The sequence below is a fragment of the Microchirus variegatus genome (assembly GCF_963457635.1).
Source record: "Microchirus variegatus genome assembly, chromosome: 16".
Taxonomy (NCBI): domain Eukaryota; kingdom Metazoa; phylum Chordata; class Actinopteri; order Pleuronectiformes; family Soleidae; genus Microchirus; species Microchirus variegatus.
Window position 1 is genome coordinate 4,398,306 of NC_139817.1, and position 18,919 is coordinate 4,417,224.

Sequence of the window (18,919 nt, forward strand, 5' to 3'; positions counted from 1 at the left end):
TATATATATATATATATTTACACGTTTGCTCTCTACTTTGGGATTTTAATGGGCCTGTAAATACAGAGTTAATTTGTGTTTTTTGAGTTAAAACCAGGAAAATTTAGTGTTTATTTTTATTAAAGGTTCTGCTTCATTATTCCGCAGCATCGCATGTATACGATTATACAGACGAAGGGGTTCGATGTGAGGTGTTAGACTTCCAGGATTAGGACGGAAAACCCTCGAGCCAAAGACGCTCTCTCGTGAAATATGTTCATCTACGAGGGGAAAAAAGCAGGCGTTCATAAATCCAGGCTGAAGTTACGACGATCCAAAGACGCCTCGCTCTGTGGGACCGTGTGGTCACACCCAGGTGGTCCGGACCAAAAACCATATTCTGCAGCGAGAGCAGCTTAAATCATTTTTTTTTTAAGTCAGCCGTAAAAACCTCCTACGAGAACCTGAAGAAGAGCGAAAGAGAGGGGAAAAACCTGGAAATGGAACGTTTACTCAAGAGTGGATCCTCCAAACAGACGGGAGGAGATTTTATTAACAAAAAAAAAAAGCACTTTTATTAACAAAAGCTTAAACGGATTCACGCGGTGAGGGTGAGGACGACTCGCTCCCTCTTCCTCCTCCTCTTCTTCTTCTCCTTCAGTCGCCCCGTGGCCTCGGCGAAGAACGTCACGTCCTCTTTGCCCTCGATCTCGCGCTGGAGGAACTGCAGGGCGGCGCTGTTGAAGCCCATCATGTCCTGAAAAAGGCAAACGTGGCTTCGCGGTCATTTTTTGAGGGTTAGCGTAAAAAAACGTGTCTAAGTCGCACATCGTTGTTCCGATTTGAACCAAACTTGGTAAACTTGTCGCTCTCGTGATTCTAAACAAGTTTCTAATGTACTTCCATTAGCTCCGCCCACCCAGAAGTCGGCCATTTTGGAAAAACAAAAATGGCTAGTCTACGAATTTGAACAAACTCCTTCAATTTAGGTTTCCAGTAATTTTTGAGGGGGTCAATGTGCATAAAAACTCCTGAAATTTGCCACAAAGGTCAGGTCTGGTGAAATTGCGATAGTAGCATAGGGCATGAACCCATTCGTCGCCTCAGGGCTCTATAGCGCCCCCAGAAGTCATGGTCAGACAAAGTGGTCGGATTGGGACGAAATTTGGCGAGTGTGTCGCACAGCGTTGTTCCGATTTTAACCAAACTCGGTACACTTGTTGCTCTTGTGATTCCAAACGAATTTCTAATATACTTCCATTAGCTCCGCCTACCCAAAAGTCAGCCATTTTGGAAAAACAAAAGTTTACGGCGCATTTCAACAAACACACGCTAGCACGTTTGAGCTAGCTGCGTCAAACTCGGTACACGTGTTCCGGACAAGTTAATGATTAAAAGTTACCAAAGGATTTTCTCTACGTTAAAGGGCGTGGCCTCGGCGCTCAGACAAAGTTGACGTTAAAATGGCGGGGAAAGTACTTTACGCTACGTTAGCTTTAACGTAAACAAAACTACTTGTTTTATACAAAGGGGAAGTTCCACGCGTTAAACTCACTCTGATTCCTCGCACTTTGGACAGAGTGCTGCTCCGCAGATCGTCGATGACGGACAACATCATCTGGTTACTGGAGATCTGACCAAAGTGGATCCTGCGAATGACGGAAACGACACATATTCAGCATAAACTGGATGTATACACTCAACAAAAGATCATATTTAACCACCAAACACTTATATTTGACTGACTTGAGCAGGAAGAAGAGGCAGCGGCAGACCAGCTCCACCTCCAGGCCCTGCTGGATGTAGCCGCTGAAGAGCTGCAGCAGCTCGGGGACGTAAGAGAACGGCAGCACCAGCAGAGAGATCTCCAGCTCGCTGCGACACGGAAAAAAACCACCAAGAAGAACCACGTGTGTTTTGTTAGTGAACGTGTTCGAGTTTACAGAAAGAGAGACTGTGGGACACGGAGAACATCTCACCTGGATCTGACCTTCTTTATCACGTCTAAGATGTAGCGAGCCGGCTGGAAAAGATGCTAATGTCGGTTAAACTGTTCATTTATACATTACATGTCGTTTATGGCTGATTTGAAACAAGGCTACAGTTTAATTGTTCTCTTCTTTTTATTCTGCACCAATAAAAATGCATTTCATATCTTTTAAGTTGTGATACCTGCATATTTGACCTCCGTCGTTAATCACCGTTTTACTTACTGTGATATTTCCAAAGGCCACGAGGATGGGATTGGGTTGCGGTGGAGGAAGCTGCCAAAAACAACACCGACTATCAGTTAAAAGTCATTTTATAAGCATAAAAATAACACATAATACCCTGAAAAAGTCCCAAAAGCTGAACGTTTTCCATCACATCAAAGGATTTCCTCTTTATTAACACCCTTATAGGTATTTATGCATTGTTAAATGTATTGTAATTACCCTTGATATTGGTATTTAGTACTTGATTTATGGCTTTTAGACGATTTAAAAACACATGAACCCAGCTTTGCTCTTGAATATCAACACCAAAGCTCCCTTTGAACAGGGAAAATTAACATTATTTAGCATTTTCTCTCATCAAATAAACAAATAAAAGAAAGAGGCTTTAAAAAAGCAAAAGAACATCTCGGCGGCGTCTCTACCTCTTTGGCTGCGTGCATACAAGCGTATTTATGCTCCTCCTTCTTCCTGAGCTCCTCCCTGTAAAGCTCCAGAGCCTCCATGATCCTCTCCGCCTGTGAACAACAAGTCACATGACGACAATAACGTCAACAAAGACCCTGTTTGCTTTTACCTTACATTTAAGTACTTTCAAGTTTTTAAATCCACTCACAGCTTTGACCGTCTCCACCGTTTTCTTTGCCGCCGGTGCAGCTTCTCCCGGAGTCTCTCCTGGAACCTGAAGAGTGAAACGAGAGCGGGTCTCAGAGATGTTTTTTCTTATCAAAACGGAGACTTTTAATTTGAAATTGTGTGAAGCGTCGTCATGGAATATCGTGGCTGAACAGACTTGAAGCTCATCTGGTCGTTTGAGGTCATGAAACCAGGGTTAATGGGTTAATGCATGACCTTAAATCCTTCTAAAACGATGGTAGAACTCATTTGGATTAGAGATTTGGAGATTTTGTGATTTGATTGTTCAAAATCTGGGCATTTCAAAGTAAAAGCTGGTTTGTCGTCAGCTTCTGGAGATAGAAGTCGTCATCAATGCTCACCACAGGCACGTCTCCTTTGGCCAGGCTCTCCTCAAACTCTGCCTCTCGTTCCTGTGGATACCAAAGAAAAACAATCTTAATCCATATGTGCTCAGGAAGACTTGTGTGACACTAAATGTAACTGGATTCTTAAAAGTAGAAGAAAACTGGGGCAGAAACTGCTGTAAAAAAATGAGAATTTAAAAACATCTCACCATCTCCCGTTCCTCCTCCAGGATGATCGGCTCCCTCGTTCTCTCCCACAGACGCAGCGACTTGTCGTGCGACGACGACACGATGTGGTCGCCGCTGGGGCTGATGGCCAAACACCAGACCTCGCGATGGTGACCCTGTGAGGCACAGAGAGCGTTAGAGAGGTCAGAGGTTCAGAGGAAACGACTCAAAACATCCGTGCACGGATGAAGACGAGAGTCACCTCCAGCGTCTGGATGTGCTCAAACTTGTCTGCGTCCCACTGCTTGATCTTCTTGTCCTTGCCCGCGGTGAAGAACAGATGAGTCTTGGGGACAAACTGGAGGAACATGACGCTGTGGACAAGAGAGGGAGAAGACAGTTGAGAGAGGACAACTCAGCAGGAAGTCGAGGAAAACACTGGGAGAAAACGTTGTTTCTGACTGTCCAAAACTAGAGAAAACTAGAAAAGTACTCGGAGAGGGCAGACCTCCGCCAAGGCAGCTACCCTCCCCCTTTACGGATCACGCCCAAAATTGAATCACATGTTCCTGGTCCCATTGTGGACATTTTCTGAAAATTTCATCCAAATCCGTCCGTGACTTTTGGAGTTATGTTGCAAACAAACAGACGGACAAACAAACAAACTCCGGCGAAAACATATGCCTCCTCGGCGGAGGTCAATGTTTTAAAGTCATCATATTTCAAGAACGGTTAAGGATAGAGATTCAATTTTTGGGTTGCTTCGTCAGGAGGCTTTCAGGAGCTCCCACGTTTAAATTTGTGACAAACGGGTGTGAATTGACAGAGAAATTACAGTTTTAATATCACCCTCGTCTTGATTTTGAAAAAACTCCATGGCAGAGTTTTAACAATGGGAGGTTTGACCAGAACGCTCTGCGCTTTTAGGTGATTTAAAGAAAAACTGCAAGTCGTACGGAAATGAAAACAACACACGGGGTTAGACGACAACCATAGCAACGTTTTGATGTAAAAATAGTTTGTGTAGGTTGGAAATTGTGAGCAGGAGAAGACTTTGTTGAAGTCACCGGTCACTCCGGGTCTAAACGAGTCCCTGAACGCAGCACGTGACGTCAGAGCTGGGAAAAGCAAACGGCTCAAGAACTGAATTTCATAATAAGAGCGTCGTCGTTGTTGTTGAGCGTTCACCTGTCATCGTGAGCGAACATGGATCGGTGACAGTCGCCAAAGTCCAGGCCCCAGATCTTCACGTTCCTGTCGGCCGATCCTGTTGCGATAAGCGTGTTGTCCTGGATCCAAAAGAGAGGAAACGGTGGTTTAATTTGACGTCACTTTGTTTTTCCGCCGACAGAGGAAGTGATAATACTCACGTGTGAGATGTCCAGACAGAGCACAGGCAGCTTGTGTCCGTAGAGAGACAAGAAGAACTGAAGGAAGGGGGGGACAGGAAGTGACAAAACACACGTTTACTGATGTGAGAAGGCAGCGAATGCTGTGACCGTAGTTTTAAGACATAAACACGGCCCCTGCAACGTAAGGCGAGTTAAATTCAAGACATTTTAAGCCACGTGGAATTCAAATTTAAGACACAATTTCAAAATAAAAGTCGTTGCTGCTGTTCCTGGTGAAGGCACAGAGTAAAACGGAGGTGGAAAATACTTTGCTAGCTTGATTTTGACGCGGTGAGGACACATAAGAAACTAAAGAAACTAAAATAATCTGTGCAGTAGAGATTCTCAATCTGGCAAAACTAAAAAAAGATACTACAGTTGCAGAATAAAGCCAGTAGGTGGCAGCAGAGGACAACCGATCAACTGACTCAAACACTGTTTAAGGGTAAATAAAGCAGCAGAGCGTTTGTTTTCTTGCGCTGCACCTTTAACGTGTCCGTGTAGAAGACCTTGACGGTGCAGTCCAACAGAGACACGGCCAGTAGCCTGTGGTCGGGGGAGAACTTCACGCACAGGACGTCTTCCTCCAACTGGAGAGTGCGAGTGTGCTTCACCGTCAGCCTCCTACGACACACACACACACAAGTTCAGATAGTAAACGCTGAGAAACCTTAATAATGTCAGTATAAAGGTTTAGTCTTCTTACTTCTGAACGCTCTCGTTGTCCTTGATGAGCTCAAACTCCCAAAACTTCACCGTCTTGTCCGCACTTCCTGTAATAATCCCTCTCTATGGGATTAGGCAAAAAAAACAACACGGATTAAGGGTTGGAGAGACTCGTGGATTTGAGAAGCTGGTGGTGGTGGTGGTGGTTTACCTGGTCTGGAGCCAAACACAAAGACCACAGGGCTCCGTTGTGGGCCTCCACAGTCTCCAGGAGGCTTCCTGAGGCCAACTCAAAGATCTGCAGTTTACCGCTCTGTCAGGGGAAAGAGCAAACCGTTAGAGACCGTCTTCTGAAACAGAAGGTCAGAGAAGTTCTCACATGGTTCCACTCGACCATGATCTAAAACTGTGACTAGAGAGCGAGCAGGAGAAGTTCTGGAGGATGACTCTCCTGGACTCCAGAGTCTGGATACCCAACGGTCGTATATATCAAGCAAACAAGGGAGACATTTACCTAAATACCAACTGCACTTTCAATGACCCCATGTCCTATTTTAGGGCGATATTTCAAAACCCTTTCAAGGATTTCAAGGACCCGTGTGGGAAAAACACTGACTCTTCTAAAAGCAGCAGTAAGTGTCCGACAAGAGTTGTCTAATACCTTAGTTCCCAGGATGATCTGTCTGTCTCCTGGGACAAAGAGGGAGCAGAGGGCGTAGTCACAGGCCATGGTGCGAATCACCTGCAGCGTCGCCCTGTGCCGGGAGACGAGAACTACAGTTAGATATCGTGGCACCAAAACTGATTTTAAAAAGTCAAAAATTTGACAAAATATTTATTTTTCAATTTTGTTTTTCAAAAAAAAAATTCAATTTTGGTTTTCAAATATTTTTTTTTTTATTTTGTTTTTCAAATTTCTTTTTGAAAATTGTTTTTTGAATTTTTTTTTGATTTTTTTCTTTGAAATTTTGTTATTCAAAAAAGGAAAACAATTCAAATTTTTTTCAAAAGAAAAAAATTCAATTTTGTTTTTCAAAACAGGAAAAAAAATCTTTTTTTTTTCAAAAGAAAAAAAATCAATTTTGTTTTTCAAAAAAAAAAAAATCAATTTTGTTTTTCAAAAAAAAAAATTTCAATTTTGTTTTTCAAAAAAAAAAATTTCAATTTTGTTTTTCAAAAAAAAAATTCAATTTTGTTTTTTAAAAAAAAAAATTCAATTTTGTTTTTCAAAAAAAAAAATTCAATTTTGTTTTTCAAAAAAAAAAATTTCAATTTTGTTTTTTACCTGTTCCACACTTTGACCGTGTCCCCGGACGCGGACAGGACGGCCAGGTTGTCCGAGCTGAAGGCTAGCGTGCGCGCGTCGGTGCGGTGGCCGCCCAGCGTGAGGCGAGACGTTTTGTTGGCGACGGGCGTCTTGTCGCCCATCTTCACCGTGTACGTCTCGATGGTGTTGTTCTGCAGCAGCAGCGCCACCTTGAGCTCGTTGCCCGCGCACGTCATGCAGTCCACCCACCTGTGAGGAGACGGACAGAACGTGAGGATTCATCGGCGTATATATCGGTGTTTGAAGAGTTAGGATCGTGCGACTCCACACTGACCTGATCTTGGCAGAAGCTCGGAGGTTCATCAGCTTGACGATCTCGTCCTTCAGCATCTTCTCCACCACCAGCTCCTCAGGCTCCTCCTCTCCTGTGTCCTGAGCTCTACAGCAGGGGGCAGCAGCGGCACAAACAAACTTCACCGTTGAATAACAGACGTTTGTTTACGTTCAAAAGTACACACCTACAAAAGTATAAATATAACAATAAAATGTTATTTTTACTGGACTTTTTTCCACGTTTACTCTCAGTGTAGAGATACGGGTTCCCAAAATAGGGGTTGGGACCCCCAGAGGGGTCACCAGACATAAAGAGATGGCCCCACCACTGTAAAAAAACTGTTTAAATAATTGTAATGATGTTTTTAAGAGCGTACAATGACCTAAATCTGTACCTTTATAATAGTTTCTACTCTTATATTTTGAAAATACTGCATTGTACAATGACTGGTTACTGAATTTAAGCAATTTCCTTTCATTATGTGTTAAATTTAAAAAAAAGATTGAGGTCAAATGACACATAAAATACTTATAATGATGTTTTTACACAAATTTTTTTCACGTTTACCCTCAGCGTAGAGATATGGGTTCCCAAAATAGGGGTTGGGACCCCCAGAGGGGTCACCAGACATAAAGAGATGGCCCCGCCACTGTAAAAACTGTTTAAATCATTTAAATTTAACAACTCAAAGAATTTAAGCACAGGAAAATTAAATGATTAAAGTAACTCAAGTACTTATTGTTAAGCGAAATTGAAGAAAATTAAGTTTATAGAACAAAACACTGTTATTAAATCATGTATTTTATTTGGTTTTACAGTGTGAGATGATTTCTATGAATTATATACAATTAAAAATAGTCAGTAGTCAAATAACTCAAATAAATAAGTGACAGCAGATGCAGATTACGACCTAAAAGGATTTAGGATTCAAGAGAAGCCATATTTCCCCCCGTCCTTACTTTTTGGCCGCCATCTTCCTGGCTTTCTTGGTCTTCCTGGTCATTTTCCTCCTGACTTCGCCCTCCGTCAGCACCGAGAACAACTCCAGCACCGAGTCGTTGCCCTGATGGGAGAGAAAAAACCCCGTAAAATAACAGCGTTTCATCAGCTTCTGGACACACAAACAAACCCGAGGAGAAACGGTCGAGACGCCGATCTGTTCGTCATAAATAACCAGCTGTTATAAGCTCTCATATTTGAACCGTTAATGAGAAACAGTGCAAACAGCTGAGGGACAGATGAGCGCAGTACAGTGTGAGTGCACTGTGTCAACGGAGTCAAATCCCTAAATCACGATTGAAAAAAATAACAAAATAACGAGGAAACAAACGGCATGCGTGGCTTTATTTAAATATATTTTTATATTATATTTAACGATGTAAAAACAACAAAATTGAACTTACTAAGTCATTAAAAAGTTTATCTTTTCCTGTTCTTTGAGGACCGATTTCATGTCATTTAAAAGGTCCAGTGTGTAAGATTTAGCTGAAATGACGCATACAATAATTATGATGATGCTTTTTAACAGTGTACATTCACCTAAATCCTTTCTTTTTGTACCTTTTTAATAGTTTTTACTCTTATTTTGAAAATATGGCATTGTACAGAGACCGGTTACCGAATTTAAGCAATTTCCTTTTCAATATTTGTTAAATTTAAAAAAAGATTTAGGTGAAATGACACATAAAAATAATTATAATGATGATTTTTAAGAGTGTAGATTGACCGAAACCTGTACATTTTTAATAGTTTCCACTCTTATTTTGAAAATACTGCATTGCACAAAGACTGGTTACTGAATTTAAGCAATTTTCTTTCATTATTTGTTCAATTTAAAAGATTTAGGTGAAATGACACATGTACCTTTTAAATAGTTTCCACTCTTTTATTTTGAAAATACTGCATGTATTTACAGTTTGCACTGTTATTGTGTCGTGCAATAACTGGTGACTGAATTTAGGCAATTTTGTTGTATTATTTGTTGAATTAAGTTGCTATTTTGTTATAAGATGGAGGGAAAAAAGGAAAATTGTAATGTGTAAGATTTATGTGTTCATTCACCTAAATCTGTCTTTTTGTTACTTTTAATAGTTTCTACTCTTTTATTTTGAAAATACTGCATTGTACAATAACTAGTTATTGAATTTAAGCAATTTTCTTTCATCATTTGTTAAATTTAGTCGTTATTTTTATATAAAATGGAGGAAAAATTGGCTAAATTGAGTATTTGGGTGAAAATAGAAAACCAATCATCTATGGAGCTCTTTTTTTAAAAATGTGTCTTTGTGTTTTATGATGATTGTAATCTCAGATCCACAGGCAAAACAAGGTACTTTTATAAGCTGCAGAAAATCCACCGTGTCTCAGATGTTAATGTTCGGTTTCCTCTCCGTTTAACGACACAGAACACCGAGCTCTCGCTGACTTACGACTTCGAGGAGCTCGTAAAACTCCGTTCCAGACGTTTTACAATCGCTCAGAGAGAGAGAGAGAAGAATGGAAAAGGAACAAAACACAAACAGAAGAAGAGAAAGAGAAGCGGCGACACTCACGTGGCAGGCGATGACTCGAGCTCTGGCGTCTGTCATCAGAGACACCACTCGGTCTCTGGCTTCTCTCAGGATGGAGCCCGACTTACTACAGCTCAGGATTCGCTGAGAGACGAGGGAACGAGGACAGGTTACGTCAGCACAACACACACACACACACACACACACACACACACACACACACACACACACACACACACACACACACACACACAGGGACTGACTGCTCCTTTACCTCATCAACACTTTCATCCCCCTCTTCTTCATTATCTTCATCATCATTATCTTCATCGTCGTCCAGCAGAGTTTTCCCTTTCTTCACCTTCGGTTCACCTGCAGCTTTTTCCTGAGCAGAAACAAAACACAGTCAGAGTTTTCACTGGAATCTGATGCAAAATATATATAATATATATAACATTTACATCACAAACACACATGAAGACCATTTATGACTTTTGTCAACTTGAATTTACTCTCAAATGGACACATTTTCTTTTTTATCTGCTTAACTTGACAATTTTCTGTCTTTTTTCTGCTGAATTTGATAAATGTAAAACATTTTTCTGCTCAAATTGACAATTTTTCCTTATTTTTCAACAGAAATTGAAAAATTTTCCTTTTCTTCTACGTACATTTACAATTTTCTGTCTTTATTCTGCTCAAATTGACAATTTTTCCTTATATTCTGCTTAAATTGACAAGTTTCAAGACAAGAACATTTACAACTTGAATTTATGGACAAATTCAAATGGACAATTTTCTACCTTTTTTCTGCTCAAATGACAAATGTTTCTTTTCTTCTACTCAAATTGACACATTTTAATTTCTTTCTGCTCAAATTGACACATTTTCCTTTTTTTCTACTTAAACTGACTTTTTTCCTGTGTGAACCAGAGTGACAGGAAGTAGAAACTTTACAAAACTAACAAAATAAAAGGTGTCCTCACCTCCTGCAGGTAGTCGATGTCCCAGGCTCGTAGTTCACTGTCTGCAGAGCCCGTTAACAGCCTGTTCTCCTGGTTCAGCAGCACCATGCCCCACACCTAACACAATATACTCAGAAAGTCAGTGTTTTTTTTTACAACTATTAAAACAACAGTTTATTAAAAAATGAGGAGCTATTTCAGCCTCAAACCACATTTCCTGCTTTAGCAGAAGTGAGAAAACACATCAAGGCCGAGACGAGGAAGCAAAAAACTTCTTCTCATAACAACGAGGCTGTTTTTTAAAAGATGTGATTCTTTTTTCAAAGTGTGAGGAGCTAAAAGACTTTAAAACAGTTCTCGTTTTCTTCTCGCTCACCTCACTACGGTGGCCCACGATGGTCTTAAAGCAGTGCTGCGTGTCCAGGTCCCACCACTTCACAAAGCTGTCCTTGGAGCTGTGCGACACAGAGCAGAGAATCGTCAGCGACGGATTATAAAACACAAAAGAGCGTTTGAGTGTTTGAGGATGAGGCGACCTGGCGTTACCTGGTGACCAGGAGGTTCTTGTCGGTGAGGAACAACGCCTGCGAGATGACGTCTTTGTGGCCTTTGAGTCGGTAAAGGCCGCACTCGTTGATGATGTCCCACACGATCACGTCCGTGTCCTGCAAGAAAAAAGGATCAAAATAAAAAAAGTTACAGACGTGAAGACAATTTACAACTTTTGTCAACTTGAATTTACTCCCAAATTGACCAATTTTCATTTTTTTCTGCTCAAATTGACAATTTTCTGTCGTTTATCTGCTTAAATTGTCACTTTTCTGTATTTTTTCTGCATATATTTACAATTGTTTGTCTTCTTTCTGCTGAAATTGACAATTTTCTGTCTTTTTTCTGCTGAAATTGACAATTTTCTGTCTTTTTAGCTCAAATTAACCTAATTTCTGTCTTTGTTCTACTTAAATTGACAAATATTTGTATTTTTTCCTGCTGAAATTGACAATTTTCTGTCTTTTTCTACTTAAATTGACAATGTTCTATCTTTCTACACTGAAATTGGCAATTATGTCTTTTTCATACTTAAATTGACAATTTTCTGTCTTTTCTCTGCTGAAATAGACAATTTTCTGTCTTTTTTGTGCAAATCAACTAATTTTCTGTAATTTTTCTGCTCAAATTGCAAATTTTCTGTCTTTTTCTACTTAAATTGACAATGTTCTATCTTTTTATGCTGAAATTGACAGTTATATGTCTTTTTCATGCTTAAATTGACACTTTTCTGTATTTTTGAGCTCAAATTGGCCATGTTTCCTTATATTCTGCTGAAATCGACAATTTTCTGTCTTTTTCTGCTCAAATTGACAATTTAATAAACGAACTAATAAAAGTTAATAAGACAAGACATTTGAGAGCATCGTCATTTCCAAGGTTTGACCTTAGAGCCGGTGACGAGTCGCGCTCCCAGTCCGTCGTAGTTGATAGCGGAGACGGCCGACTTGTGCCCGTTGAAGGAGACGCTGCTCTCGCCGCTCATCAGGCTGAAGATCCGCACGGCGCCGTCCTCGTAGCCCACGGCGATGTGGACGCCGTCGGGCGACGGGCACAGGAAGGTGACCTCGTGTTTCTGACCCTGCAGGATCAGCACCTTCACAACGACAGAGAGAGAGAGACGAAGAGTTAGCGGACGAAACGTGGAGACAATTTTAAAAGGTGAAAATAACAACAACAAATCACCTTCTCTCCCTTGCGGACGTCCCAGATGAAGACGTGCTCGCAGGCGGCCACGGCGACGTAGCGCCCCCGCTCTCCTCTGAGCTTCACATACGCGATGTTGGCTTTCTGGCTGCCGATGACCCCGAACACGGCGGTGGAGGCGTAACGCAGGTACTGTTTGGTCAAACCCATGACCCTGCAACGCCACAGGTGATGACACTGATACCTGCGTCAGAGAGTACACGGTTATTATGTACATGTTATATAACTATTACAACTAATTCATGCAGGAAAACAGGGACAGAACAGTATTTTGCAGCTCTGATGATTGGTTTTGAGTGTTTATTTAAGTAATAAAACAAGCTCTGTGGTTTTTCAATATATTTGCTAAGTCAAGACGTCAAATTTATTTGGTATAAATACAGGAATCATTGTAAATATGTCTTAAACTACAGTAATATGCATATATTAGGAGTTTTGATTCATATTACGTTGCGGCATATGTTGAAAATAGTTTGTATTTTTGATTTTAAATGATTTACAAGTTAAGATAATCCATTAAAAGTCCCACAACGGGACATGTTCAATGTTACAGCAGCAAAAATGGCTAAATAATAAATAGTAAGCATGCATTATAAACATAAAAAAGTAAGTAAATACTCATAGAAGTATACTAAAAAATATTATATGTGTAATGTAAACATATAAGCATAAATAATCCATATATGTGCTATATACACAACACACACATTGCCAAAAACATGCTAGGCTACTATTAACTGTTAGCTAACAGCAAATAAATCAACTATTCGACTAAATGTCTCGTGTTTGTTTACACGAACTTACCTAATAAAGCTGCAAATACATGGTATGAAACACTCAAATATAGCATGTATAATTGTACATTAATGTGTTATAAGACAGTATTACTACGTTAAAAACTGACATTACAACACGTAAAGTACGTAAGCTATTAGTAGCGGTTCGCTGTATTTACATCTGCGGTGAAGTCGCATTATTATACAACACGGTTTTTGTCGGTTTTACGGATAAACGTGTATGTTAAATCGTGAGAAAGTAACATATAAATGTGTTTTTGGTGAGTAAATGTCTCGTTCCATGCAGCTAAGTCTGAGGAGCGTTCGTTTTGACACAACCCAAGTGCTAACAGGGACGGGGTTAACGCTTAAGCACCTCGTATCAAGTAACCATGTGGCAAACCCCGCCCGCCTACTATGCGCTGTACGTAAAATCAACCACAACACACCAGTTCTCCCTGAACCCACGTGTGAAAGTTCTCGGATTTTTTTTTACGTGATCGGTGAAACCAGATGTGATTAAATCGTACACATTTCCACACACTATTACAATGTTTACCTTTTAACGCAGCCTTGTTAAATTAGTACATTTTCTCCACTTACCTCTGAAACGCGGCAGCTAACTGTTTTAGCCGACTTCTACTGTAGATCCTGCTACGCTGCCCTGTCAGACCCAACTAATCGATCACATATCGCTCTAAAAGTAAAATAAACGAAATAATAAAACGTCGGATTATACTTAAATGGTTTACTTTTACGAAAAGTGAAACTTTATTAATTGAAGTATTTTGGGGATTTCTTTGTGTAAAATATGACATTATGACTTCGCTCGTATCCCGGCAGCGTTTGCTCGATCATTCTCGTTTTGTTGCTTTTGCCTGAAACCCTAAAAGAAGCATTCCAGTCTCGACGTCATCAGCGGAAGTGTTTGGTTGTTTTTTTTCAGTCATAAGTCAGCTGATCAGGAACTGGAGGAAAAAGTCAAGCCACAGAGCACATGATAGCAACCGTACCGGAAACATTTAGCAAAATAAAAGCCACTGTCAGGCTACCTTGAACCACAATGGGAAATAGCAGACAAAAACGCATGCGTGTATCAATGGAATATGTATTCCCTTTTGTAAGGAATCTCATAATCAAATGTGGAACGGGCTAAAAGGGCATGTCATAGATACTAGCGAACTAATTCGGTTGATATAGGTTTACTTTGAAATTCTTAGCCGGATGTTGTTAAACACTCTCGCTACCTGGATGTGTCAGCAGTCAGCACCTAGCATGCTACTCCCGGGTAAACGTGTAAACCTGCTCTTTTTTGTTTGTTTTAGCACACTTTAAAGTCAACTCTTGTCGCGTTTTTTGGGCCATTTTTGTCTGCTAATATGAAAACGCCAAAGAACGTGGACATATTTTGAGTCGTTGCGCTTCGTGTCGAGATTTATTGAGTTGTCTTTACGGCGTGAACATCACCTCTGACTGGGGGAAGCACAGCTGGGCTAGTTTTGGTAGGTTTACAGCGACACTGTTGACTAGTTTACAACATGGAATGTTGTGCACTTATCTTGCATTAATATGTTTATTTAATTGAAAACGTGTAAAAAAAAAAAATGTATTTTTGACAGTTGTAGGGGATGTTTCCTGTACTTTGGTTACTTCCCTTATATTTAATGCCATCGCTACAGCTGCAGCTTGAGCCAGAAGGCGTCGATACAGTGATAAACAACCCACAGTTATCACTTTTTATTGAATGTTTCATCTATATTAATGCTGAGTTTATTCATCATTGTTATCACGTTTTCTTTTTATTTTGTCTTATTTGAAATTATATAATATATATTTTATCAGATCAAGGAAATACAAGAACATTAGCCAAATGTACTACCAAAAAATATATATATAAATATAAAACATATATCTCAAGAATGACTTAGTTATTTATATTCAACATGTATTGATGGATCAATAACCTTTGTTTCTGATCAACCAACTTGATTAACTAACTAAATACCTTAAGTGGCTACTAGTCAAAATATTCCAGTACAATTATGCGTATCTCAGGTTTTCCAAATTAGTTTTATTACATTTATTTTATTGGATCCAACTACTTTCAGTGTAAATCTAATTTAATCCTTATAATATAACCCCATAAATCAAACCGTATTGATTAGAGGCAGCAAACACAAGTGTTTAAAATTGCATTATTTCTTCGTTGCAGATTAAGTAACACAGACTGACTGATATTGATGTTATTGACTGTTTTATTTGCCCGGCCTCGCAGTGAGGTGAGGTCGGCAGCTCGCAGAGATCGGAGGGGGATGGATCCTCTGGGCGCTCGCTCCCAGTTTGTCGACATCCAGACTCTCCCCACTTGGCAGCAGCAGCTGGGCGAGGATGGCGCGGGAACGCCGCAGGACCAGAGCGACAGTCTGCTCAGCCAGCAGGTTTTCCCTTCTCCGTTCCCCTTCAGGCCAGACATCAACCGCAAGATCATCCTCTTGTGAGTCACATGCACCATTTTTAACTTTCTTAGGTACGCTGGCAGCCTGATAATGTGCTGCTGTTGCTCATCTGCTTCTATATTGTACACGTTGTTTCTTCCATGATGGTGTTTTGCATATCTTGGTGGTAAAAATAGTGCTTATTGGTGTTTTCTTTAGATAATCTTGGCCGTACACCTTTAACCTCTGGCATCAATGAGGTATTTTCACTCAAACAACAGCAGTCTTTTGAAAATAATTAAACCAATAACCACGTTGGATGTGGCTGGATGAATGTATATGTGTTTAAATGATGCAGTTTTATGGTGTTACACTTTAAAATATGAAATAACTGGAGAAACCAAACATTATAAGCTTTAGTAATTGTGTTTTGACACGTTCTATATAAGTAAGGTTTATTTAATGTTAACAAATATGACTATCTACAACCCCAATTTGAGTCCCAGGGCTTTTAATGTACAATAATCCACCAATCTAATTACTTTTTACAAGTAATAAATCTGGCATTTTTTCTAGGTTATGAAGAAGATGATTCATGTTTTTTTTTTTTTTTACCCTGCTTTTACATCTTTGTTGATGATCATACACACAATATAATATACATAATCACACATGTCCGTTCATTCTATGAATAAATGAACTGACTAATGTTTGCACCAGAGGTTTAAACAACGTGTCAGGCCGTCCGTGATATGAGAAATAAATCTGTTCATTTATTTCTTTGTTGTAATGTTTTGAAGACGATAATCATGCTGGAGGAAAAAACAAACACTGTCACATTTTTCATTTCTCTGTTCTGTGGTCAACAGTCACTGAGAACAGAGATGTTTGTTGTTTTGTTAGCGAGAAAGTATAAAGATGTTTTTTTCCCCCCTCATGTTTATCTGAGGTTATAATTTCCACCAGATTAAACGGCAGATCCAGATTTTTTCCATTTTCTTCAGCCTAAAACATAATTCCAGCCTTTCAGACCACTTCCTCTATTTCTTTTTCGGTTTACACAGAACTAGTAGACGGACAGTTTGTGCTCTGCTACATGAATGTGTCCAATTAGATTTTTTCCACATACTGAAGCACATACGTAACACGTGTTTTCATCTTAAAGCTACATGTCTTTCTGTTCTAATTGGAGTGGCCGGTGTCACGTCTCCTGTGAGAGTGAGTGACCCTTCTGTGCTCAGTCATCGGGGGGTGAAGCGCATTCCTGCCGCACTAAACACGGCGGGAAGAAAAAAACCAGAGCCTCCAGCAACTGCTGCTGTTTAATCTTGTGACCATTTTGAAATGGAGGAACAGCGTCAGGTAGCACATGTTCATGAGTAAAGAAAAAAGATCATCTAGGATTTATAAACTGAACACTTGAAACAATCTAAAGCCAGTTTTTCCAATCATAATATCAGTGGTACAGCATTGGGTTAATCTGATGTTCATTTTCCAGATTAATTAGTTCATTTATTAGTTGTCTCACTTTTGAATCCGCGAAATATTTTCCACTTTGATGCGTCTGGCTCATACGTAGGGTTGAAAATTCCAAATAGCCGACTTCCTGTTGAGTTGAGGCCATGGTTACGGTCGACTTTTTTGTCCGTTTCGGTCTATAACGTCTTCCCGCCAAGTTTCGGGAAATTCAGTGGAACTCAATTTATGCCGAATGTATAGGGGGCACTGCCTTTGATCTATGTAGTACAAATTTGCAGATTTCCTGTTGAGTTGAAGCCATGGTTACGGTCGACTTTTTTGCCCTTTTCGGTCCATAATGTCTTCCCGCCAAGTTTCGGGAAATTCGGTGGAACTCAATGTATGCGGAAGTTATAGGGGCACCGCCTTTGATCAGTGTTGTACAAATCTGCCTACTTCCTGTTGAGTTGAAGCCATGGTTACGGTCGACTTTTTTGTCCGTCTCGGTCCATAATGTCTTCCCGCCAAGTTTCGGGAAATTCCGTGCAAACTTCGCTAATGACTTTTATTGTGGATGTACGAGGAACAGAGAGCTTTGACCGTTTGTAGCCAAAGTGCTTTCATGTCACCACAGAACTGAGGGAAAAGTGAAACTCTTTGTTTCAGAGAAACTCGAAACTGCTTCTGGTTTCATGACATCAATACAGCGACACGATGACCATGAGAGTATTACAAAAACGCTGCGTATCAGGACAAGAAGTCGGTCTGTTAGCACAGAAACAGAACAGACGGCAAGATCTGTTCCTCGGTAAGAGTTATTTTCTGGAAGTGGATGATGGCACATCATATTTTTTTCCCCCCCAAAGTAAGAGAGATGGTGCATTAGAGAGAAACTGGAAGCTGAGTTTTGTCTCGTGACCAAAATGCTTTCACCACATGGTCGAGTAGTTCCTCATTGTTCCTTCCAAACCAACTCTTGAGAGGCTTCAGAGGGAAGATATTATGGTGTGTGTGTGTGTGTGTGTTCACCCAGTCACCCATGCATTCAGTACTTACACAAACACGGGGCTAAAAATAAAAAGCAGATGGCGAGTTTATCTGGCATCGAAGAATTGTTGATTTTAGGCCATTTTGAAAATCCACACCAGCTACGAGAAAGTGATATGATGTCACTTTAAATTTAGGAAACTTTGATGAAATCCAGTCCCGTGTTTTCTAACGTCTAACTACCGAATTTAAATTCAATTTAAAGTTGCGCTGCACAGCATTATGTCCAGGATCTTATTCCTGCTGCTATTTGGTGTTTTTCGTGAGCAGAAAACACTGTGGGGGAGCGTTTGTGCGTATACAGCAGCAGAGCAGATTGTGTTTTATCCCCTGAACGAGCAGCAGAATTCACCTTTTTACGGACTCAATTTTTTTTTTTACTAGCACAATGTTGCCGTTGTCTCCGTCTGTCTTGGCGTAAAACGAATCACTTCCTGTGTGCGGCGAGGGGAAACGCCGCCGGGCGACATGCGATCTGAACGCCGAGAAACAAAGAGGGACGGTTGTGTGGATATTTAAAAGCGACACGCTGTTAACCGCAAAGGTTTCCCCAAATAAGAAAGTGTTCTGCAACCATTTTTGTTCTTTGTTTGTGTCTCCTATTTTTTTATTTTAATACAGTTATTCTTTGTTTTTTATTTCTTTCCACACGCAGCACGGGGGACATTGCCCTGCTGAACAGCACCGCCATCGTGAACACGAGCAACGAGTCGCTGAACGACAAGAACCCCGTGTCGGACAGCGTCCACCGGCTCGCCGGGCCCGAGCTGCGCGACGAGCTGCTCAAACTCAAAGGTAGAGGGCGAAGAGCGTTTAAAAACAAACACAATAACAAGTTGTTATTTTTATTTTTTTATCCAAAATCCTGTATTATTTCGAACCTGGGGTGCTGTTTTGGTAACGCAAGGAGATAAGCGGCTCGTAAAGCATGCAGTCTCATAGATCTTTTGAAGCAGTACCCCTTAGGATCCA

The 18,919-nt window shown here is 40.4% G+C and overlaps 2 protein-coding genes across 2 annotated transcripts in view; one reads left to right on the forward strand and one right to left on the reverse strand.

Moving 5' to 3' along the window:
* Window positions 1–577: 577 nt before the first annotated feature.
* Window positions 578–13,669, reverse strand: wdr3 (WD repeat domain 3; the record flags this gene model as incomplete). The annotated part of the gene is made up of 27 exons (XM_083902869.1): window positions 13,611–13,669; window positions 12,211–12,415; window positions 11,912–12,121; window positions 11,023–11,141; window positions 10,853–10,931; window positions 10,498–10,593; window positions 9,786–9,896; window positions 9,554–9,655; window positions 7,961–8,064; window positions 7,002–7,106; window positions 6,686–6,916; window positions 6,062–6,155; window positions 5,612–5,713; window positions 5,441–5,523; window positions 5,220–5,358; window positions 4,714–4,770; window positions 4,532–4,632; window positions 3,606–3,717; window positions 3,385–3,519; window positions 3,191–3,241; window positions 2,809–2,874; window positions 2,618–2,710; window positions 2,193–2,243; window positions 1,959–2,002; window positions 1,726–1,854; window positions 1,535–1,628; window positions 578–736 (listed from the first exon to the last, which is right to left on the reverse strand). The coding sequence occupies exons 2-27, from the start codon at window positions 12,379–12,381 to the stop codon at window positions 578–580; spliced, it is 2,838 nt and encodes a 945-aa protein (XP_083758995.1). The 5' UTR covers window positions 12,382–12,415; window positions 13,611–13,669.
* Window positions 13,670–14,398: 729 nt separating this feature from the next.
* gdap2 (ganglioside induced differentiation associated protein 2) overlaps window positions 14,399–18,919 on the forward strand; it is a gene marked incomplete at its 3' end in the record, with an annotated part of 31,260 nt that continues 26,739 nt past the window's right edge. Inside the window, exons 1-3 of the mRNA XM_083902789.1 lie at window positions 14,399–14,509; window positions 15,283–15,501; window positions 18,603–18,742. Coding sequence (XP_083758915.1) covers window positions 15,320–15,501; window positions 18,603–18,742 — 322 coding nt within the window. The 5' untranslated portion in view covers window positions 14,399–14,509; window positions 15,283–15,319. The remainder of the gene's footprint in view (window positions 14,510–15,282; window positions 15,502–18,602; window positions 18,743–18,919) is intronic.